Here is a 7,793-nt window from a genome sequence, read left to right as displayed (position 1 = left end):
AATTCGTTTGGCCGCTCCCAACACACTCCAACGCCGCTCCCTGTCCATTTTATGCATATTTTGACATTTACAATAAAACGCAAAAAATTAGTCATCGCTCGACAAATTTTCAAGTTTTTGTTAGAGATATCTAAGCCGTTCAAACAAACAAACTAGTTCACACTCAACCAAAATGAATCGACTTTTTGGCAAGGCAAAGCCTAAAACACCTGGCCCATCGATAAACGACTGTATCGCAGGGGTAAGTAGCTGTTTCAATGTAGAATTCAACATCCACCCACCTCCACCCAGCCATTTGTTGTTTGTAAATACTTCAGAAAAATTACAAATATTTTTGTTCTCCGATGTTTCGTCTAGGTGGACACCCGTGCCGAGGGCATTGAACAGAAAATTGCAAAACTAGATAATGAGCTCCGTAAATATAAGGAACAAATGGCCAAGATGCGTGAAGGTCCGTCCAAGAATATGGTCAAGGCGAAAGCGTTGCGTGTCCTGAAGCAGAAGAAACAATACGAAAATCAAGTGGAAAGTCTGCGCAATCAATCGTTCAACATGGAACAGGCCAATTTCGCGGCACAAAGCTTGAAGGATACGCAAGCAACGGTTGCGGCCATGAAAGATGGCATGACTTCAATGAAAAAGGAATTCAAGAAGATCAACATCGATCAAATCGAGGATATACAGGACGATATGGCTGATATGCTGGAGCAGGCCGATGAAGTACAGGAAGCATTGGGCAGAAGTTATAATATGCCCGAAATTGACGACGACGAATTAGCAGCTGAATTGGATGCATTGGGTGATGAAATCGCGTTGGACGATGATGCGAGCTACTTGGATGATGTTGTCAAAGCACCAGCGATACCTGATAAGGAGCCAGGTGCCGACAGTGTCCGAAATAAGGATGGAATTTTGGTCGACGAGTTCGGTTTGCCACAGATTCCAGCTTCCGTTAAGACGTCTTAAGAATAAACTAAAAGTGATCGATGCGACTAGCACACATTTATTGCCTTCAATTATGATGTTAATAGTCACAGCTGCTTCTTTGTAAGAAATTTTATTTTCGTTTTTTTTGTATTTAAATTCATCGTTGCACTGCAATAAAACCAAAACCGGATTTTCATTTTGACTCGGAGACGGAAATCATTCAATTCATTTCCACTTCCTGGACGGCAAACTTAAGTTTTATGATAATTGTGTTCGGTGTGGTCTGGTCGGCCACCATCAGCTCCTGGCCGTCGACCAAGCCCAATTCGACGAGCGACAGTGTTAGATTTGATCTGGTTCGTTCTTCGATACTCTTCACAGTGGACATGTACAGGGTCTTGTTTTTCCCGTTGATGTTCGCTGTCAAGCCTGAAATAAACCATTGCATTGGTATGAGTGTTTTGACCGTGATAAATCTCTACGTGGGCGAGTAGTTATTTCAACTTCATGAGAAATCACTACTTCCTCAGAAATCATAGAATCTATGGGGTCCTGAGATGAGTCGGTTATCCGAAATACCGAGATTTTCGGTTCGGTCTGTACCGAACCGAGAGTTACAGAGGTGCAGACTGAACCGAAAATCTCGGTATTTCGGATAACCGACTCATCTCTGATGGGGTCGGGTGATTATTAACCACTTCATACCACTCTACTCCCCGATCGATCCATACTTGAAGCTGTGACGGAATATCTAACTCCACATAATGGTCCCTCACACTCTCTGACCGTCACTAAACATCGGATATCGCTAATCACTTACCGGGATTCTTCATCTGGAACTCGGCACTTTCGCACAGAAATGAGATCAAATTTTCCAAGGTCATTGCAGTCGGATCGTCAATGGTGACTGGTCTCGGTACATTCGAGCATGCCAGACAATCCTGTTTCCGTTCCGCTTCGAAATTGTACGTGTAAATGCCTTCGACATCGTTGAAAACCATGTAATTGTTCAGAGATTCGTAGCATGCTGTTGCGATTTTAAAGACCTTGAAACAGTTGGATCGAAATTACAATCTCTCAATGGGCCGACGTTGCTGTTATAGGACAAGTTAAACAGTACCTCTGTGGCACAGACGGATGCGATAACTGCATTAGTACTAGCGACAGCTGGAATGATATTCTTCAGAACTCCTTGAACAAGACGATAGGTGAGACCAATAATATGGAACTGATTGGCCCGATCCTGGGCCTTTTCATAAACCCACGACAAATGTTGTGGATCATCTCCATCTAAGCTGACACCAAAAGGGTTCTCCTTTTCCCATTGAATCACTTTTACGTATTCGATGCAATGTTCCGGTAATCTAGAAGAGGAGATTGTATCGTAATTATTCAGTACAGTCGTAGCACTGTTAGGCGTTACCTAGGTGTAGTGGCAATGGTGCAAAGTGGATATGTCACTTGCGGTGGATACAAATCTAAATTGCATTCAATGCATGCGGTGATACCGGGAAGAATGACGCGAGCATTTCCTTTGAATCCCTCGGTTCCACCATCGATAATCGGAACGACGGATGCTTGGTCCACAGAGCCTACAAGTGGAAATCCTTACTGATAATATGTCACCGAAAAAGTGTTCTTAAACCAACCGTCGTCTTCGAAATTGAGTAAAGACAGAACCATTCCATTTATCCAGCGGCGAGCCACAACTGAATCCAGTCCACAAACAATAATGTGAAACTGGCGATAGAACGTTTCGTCGAAGTCTTGAATTTTACTGAAATGCGGTTGCACGTTGCAACCAGGAACTCTGAAAAAGGTTTTCCGATTAAATTTACAAAATTGCAACAGCACATCGGCAGCCCGAACCTTTTGTTTATAAATTCAGCTGCACATTCAGCCTTCGAGCTACCGATATCTTTGCGACGGAACAAAAACTGTCGATTCAAATTCGACAAATCAATCGTGTCCATGTCAATGACATGAATGTCACGAAATCCCAAATATGCCAGATCCTTCAACAATTCACAGCCCAGACCGCCAGCACCGATAACGAGTATTTTGCAAGTTTTCATAATAAATTCCAGATTATCCGGTGATGCCGAGAAACCTGGACTACAAAACGGACCGGAACGTTCGAGAATACGTCTGATGTGAATCCATCGCTTGGACAGATGATCGGATTGTTGCGAATCCATTTCGTTTCAGGATTATTTTTAATGAGCAGAAGATCGTAGAGAACAAAGTTGCACAAAAAAAACTCAAATAACTGGCAGTATGATTTTGTAAATGCAGAGCGGCGGCTCACTCAATATGACAGAATGCCATTTTTTATTGCACCCGACAGACATTATTTTGTAAGAGGATTAGCTAAATTTGTTACTCGACGAGAATCGATGCCATAGAGTTATACTTGAGAGTTGGCAACTAATTTACTTTGACAGCTGTCAAGTAAATCGAGACTAAACGGATGAGTGCTTCTTTTTAAACGAAGTGACGCGATTCTATAGCTTAAGTCTTTCAGTTCTTTGTATTTATTGCCGTAGTGATTTGAATCAGGGCCTATTTTTGAGAATGTGTTTTTGGAATTTTATGAATTTTTGGAATTTTTCAGAAATTTAAGGAATTTTAGGAATTTTTTAGGAATTTATGGAATTTTACAGTGAACGACATCTCAAATGTCTCACTGTCAAATTTTTCTGAGAATTCTGAGACATTTGAGATGTCGTTCACTGTAGGAATTTTTAAGGATTTTTTTTGGAATTTTTGGGAATTCTTGGAATTTTTTATTTTGTTATTTAATAAAGTTCCTACGTCAAATGCTCTGTAAATCAGGTTAATATAGAAGAACTTTGTTTGGATTCCGCTCTAACAAGTATAACATGAGATAATGATGCTCATGACCAATTTATGTGGTAATATACTATTATTCTAGGTCTGTGACGTGGCATGAATAAAAACGGTAGTTACTTCAGCGAACAAAAAAGTTGAACTGACTGAAATGTAGATACAATATTTGTTTTGAAAGTCAAAATTGAATTCTTGATTGACGTTCGATGGTTTTACGTAGATATGCTTTTTTAAACACTCCTTTGAACCACTCTTGCGATTTTGCCTTCGAGTTAGCTTTCGGTCTTCTGTCTTTTTCTGCCATCCTACAATTTAATGCCGCTGTTGCATCGAAATCAGCTATTATATAGGCACATTTGTATTAATATACAAATAATTGTATTCAGTCGACTGAGATAGTGAGGCCCGGTCGTCATCCTTAAACAATGGTTCTTTCATTACGTTTTTGTTATCGTTATTTTTTTGGACGCACTTCAAGCATGAGTGGTACTCTAAATATGGAACTGAAGCTTGGCAGTTTGTCAGACATCTGTGGAACACGGTAAAAAACAATTGTATGGAAAATAGTACTATGTTTGGCAGCTGTCGACTATCATCACTTTTGCTTGAAGTGCGTTGGTCATTCACGAAAGGTTACAAAAACCCATCAAATGTTACGTTACTGTCATAACCAAAAATCTATGGATACGCTGGTTAAATGTTACATGTTTATGGAAAAAAGAATTGTCGGTAGAAGAAAAAGGAGTTGAAAATGAGTTGTAAATAAGTTGCATTTCAGGTTGTTTCCCCCTCAAATGGTACACAAGTTGAAACGGTTTTTGTAAACGAAATATTTTTTGATACTTCAATTAACACTTCCTTTTTTTTAAATATCGATAGAAATGCACTACCGTGATAAATATATTAATTACTTTAAATTAGATTAGAAACTGATACAAAAATGAATGCTCACTTCGCTTGTAGTTCTTAGGAAAGATATTTTTCAATTTCTCTTCCTTTTTTGAGAAGATTTAGCTGTTTTTGGGTTGAAACAACGCACTTCAAGCATGAGTGGTACTCTAAGTGGAGTACACAAACGGGACAGTGTATCAAACAAATTTTGGCACTGTAAAAAATTCTGGAAGAAATTTTTATACAAAATGTACTCTATTTGGCAGCTGTCACTCGAAGCACTTTTGCTTGAAGTGCGTTGGTTGAAAGCTGCAATTCGGCTATGCTTACAGAGTATTTGGTATATTATGCATAACCAATCAATATACTACAAAGTGCAATACCGTATTTTCGTAACAATTTCAAAATCGGGATAATGAAATTTAGATTAGTGACGACTGTTGTTTTCAGCGCCTTTACAATTAGTTTCTCTTTTTATTGTGAACGCCTATCATAAAAAAGAGTAAACATTTGTCTTGTTTTCGATGAATTCGCAATTTTTTGGGTTTCAAAGATTTTTTTTTCGTGAACGTCTTGGTTATTGTTGAATTATTACGAACTCTGAGTTATAATCGAAAGCTTAAAATATTCGTCTTTGTTTTTTATAGTTCCCAGTTAACAGTCTATTATTGATCGTTGGAAAACGACGTAAAATCGAAAATTGAATACGTTTCACCAAAAAAATTTAAATGATCTGAGTAAATTTCATTTGAAATGTTGTTTTCATTTAATTTTTTTAAATTTTCGAAGACGTTTAATTAGAAATCCAGAAAATAGAACGTTTTTACTCAGTTTTTCTAAATTTAAAGAATTTTTGGAATTTTTAGGAATTTAAGAAATTTTTGGAATTTTTTAGGAATTTTAAGAATTTTAAGGAATCAAATTCTCAAAAATAGGCCCTGTTTGAATATAAAAAAAACTGCTCAACTTAGAAGACGTATTGCATTTCGGAATGGTATTGAGTAATCGGCAGTGGTATCACCAAGATTCATACAAATCGCAATTGTCAAATTACTGAAAGTGTGAGGTTACATAAACAAAAATAAAGATTTTAGAACTTTCCTAAGATGAACCGGTTACTTTTCTCACTACCACAATCCCTGTTGAATCGATCGTTGCCAACGCACGTAGTGAAACATCTACAACCGTTCGTTATAAAGCCAATAAACTACAAACTTGGTTCACAACTCCTCCACACGTCGAAAATCTTAAAATATTGTTCCAAGTCAATTAATTCAACCGGCGGTGCTTCGTCGAGTCCTCTGGACGGATCAGCAAAATTGGCCAAAGATGTCATCGTCTTCAAGTACGAAAATCCCAACTTCTTCAAATACCTGAACATTTTTGCGATTTGTCAGTACTTGTGCTGGAACTATTTGTCGTACTTCTCGTTCACCAGCTTGAGAGATGCACCCGTCGACAATACTGGGGAAGATGTGTCGTGGTGGCGTAAAATCAATTTGGGCGAAAATAAATACCGGAACACATTGACCATCGTTTGCTTCCTAATCGGTAAGTTGCGACAATTCGAAAATTTGCTATCCGGTTGCTCAGAAGAAAATTGAAAATTTCCAGGTTATGGCATCTTAGCGATATCCTGGCTGTACACACTACGTTCGGTTCGTTTTCTGATACTACGCAAGGATGGCACTACATTGAGCCTAGTTACGTACGGCCCATTCGGAAGAAATCGCGTGATGAATGTCCCGTTGAGATATGTGTCCGCACAACAATCCAGAAGCCAGTCGAAGGTTCAGCTGCCGTTGAAAGTTAAGGACCAATTATTCTACTATGTGCTGGACATGCGAGGAGAATTTTTGAACCAGAGGCTGTATGACTTTACGGTGGGCTTGAAGAGAAGGTTTTAATGTTTGCATACCGAATTCGTCACAGTAAATACATGCGACATACGAATTGATCGAGCACACGCGTGTCTTTCTATTTCGAAGCTTCTTCGTTGAAACGATCAGAACATATTTGTTTCGTGCCAGGGACCGTAAGTTTATAACAATCGATTGGTTGTTACAGTCAAATCGATATGATATCATGAAACGAGTAATCGCTTACAAACATTGAACTTGTTTGCCATTGGTTGTAGTACGAATTTATTATGAGGTAAGGACATACGTTCAGCTCGATTCATCGAAAGAAGTAACATCCGACTTATTTGAGGAGGAGCCGAGCGAATGAGAAAATGTTTAAGTGACGGCTTAGTCGAGGATAATCTATTAATGAATTTGTGAACAGCGAAGACACGGAGCTGTTTCAACCAATGAATGTACAAACCAGGTATGGCCGATTCTTCAAAATCGGGCGATTTAGCTTGACCTATCATTTTGGTCAAAATAATATGAAAACGAGTGAGATAGAATCCGTTTTTAAAATCGTTATGTCCTCCGCGGTAACATTAGACCATACCTGGGTGGTTTATATTCATTGGTTTCAACTCATTTCTAAGGTTTCGAAATTTCGAAGAATTCGAATGATTGTCTAAAACAGACAAAGGATTTGAGAACCGTTGATCAGAAAGGTTTTTTAGGAGAGATTGCACGATGGTTCAATCATACTTCTTAATCAGTCAAAAACACTCAAAAGAGTAAAAGTGACGCAAGTCCCTGTGCATACTTCCAAAACAACTGATATCGCTGGATGTGACGCATTCTGCGCTTGTACGCAAAAACTGTAACAGGAAAAATTTGACCAAAGAAATTCTAGAAACAAAATTTTACCAAAAAAAAATCTTCGTCACAAAGTGGCAGATGATTTGGACGTATTAGGACATATTCTTGCCTATTTTAAAAAATTTCTTAAAAGTACTTTCCTCAACATCTGCCACTTGTGACGCAAATTTTTTTTGGTAAAATTTTGTTTCTAGAATTTCTTTGGTCAAAATTTAAAAAATTTGAAAAGTTTGAAAAATTTTAAAAATTTTGAAAATTTTAAAAAATTTAAAATTTTGAAAATTTTGAAAATTTTGAAAAAAATTAAAAATTTTGAAAAATTTAAAAAAATTTCAAAATTTTGAAAAATTTAAAAAATTTTGAACAATTTAAAAAAATTGAGGCGAGCATAGCTTACCAAAAGCG

General features: G+C 37.9%; 3 protein-coding genes across 3 annotated transcripts; 2 read left to right on the top strand and 1 right to left on the bottom strand.

Annotated features, from left to right (window-relative positions):
• The first annotated feature begins 54 nt into the window (after nt 1–54).
• Nucleotides 55–1,108, top strand: LOC119079278 (charged multivesicular body protein 5). The gene is made up of 2 exons (XM_037187064.1): nt 55–241; nt 358–1,108. The coding sequence occupies exons 1-2, from the start codon at nt 173–175 to the stop codon at nt 964–966; spliced, it is 678 nt and encodes a 225-aa protein (XP_037042959.1). The 5' UTR covers nt 55–172; the 3' UTR covers nt 967–1,108.
• Nucleotides 987–3,285, bottom strand: LOC119079276 (nedd8-activating enzyme E1 catalytic subunit). Its single transcript, XM_037187060.1, has 6 exons — nt 2,797–3,285; nt 2,577–2,737; nt 2,351–2,519; nt 2,048–2,291; nt 1,748–1,973; nt 987–1,356 (listed from the first exon to the last, which is right to left on the bottom strand). The coding sequence occupies exons 1-6, from the start codon at nt 3,123–3,125 to the stop codon at nt 1,148–1,150; spliced, it is 1,338 nt and encodes a 445-aa protein (XP_037042955.1). The 5' UTR covers nt 3,126–3,285; the 3' UTR covers nt 987–1,147.
• Nucleotides 3,286–5,699: 2,414 nt separating this feature from the next.
• Nucleotides 5,700–6,634, top strand: LOC119079273 (transmembrane protein 223). The gene is made up of 2 exons (XM_037187055.1): nt 5,700–6,219; nt 6,283–6,634. The coding sequence occupies exons 1-2, from the start codon at nt 5,775–5,777 to the stop codon at nt 6,573–6,575; spliced, it is 738 nt and encodes a 245-aa protein (XP_037042950.1). The 5' UTR covers nt 5,700–5,774; the 3' UTR covers nt 6,576–6,634.
• Nucleotides 6,635–7,793: the final 1,159 nt, after the last annotated feature.

The sequence above is a fragment of the Bradysia coprophila genome, unplaced genomic scaffold (genome assembly GCF_014529535.1).
Source record: "Bradysia coprophila strain Holo2 unplaced genomic scaffold, BU_Bcop_v1 contig_324, whole genome shotgun sequence".
Classification (NCBI taxonomy): domain Eukaryota; kingdom Metazoa; phylum Arthropoda; class Insecta; order Diptera; family Sciaridae; genus Bradysia; species Bradysia coprophila.
The sequence above is the reverse complement of the archived record's forward strand: the minus strand, read 5'-3'. Positions and strand labels throughout refer to the sequence as shown.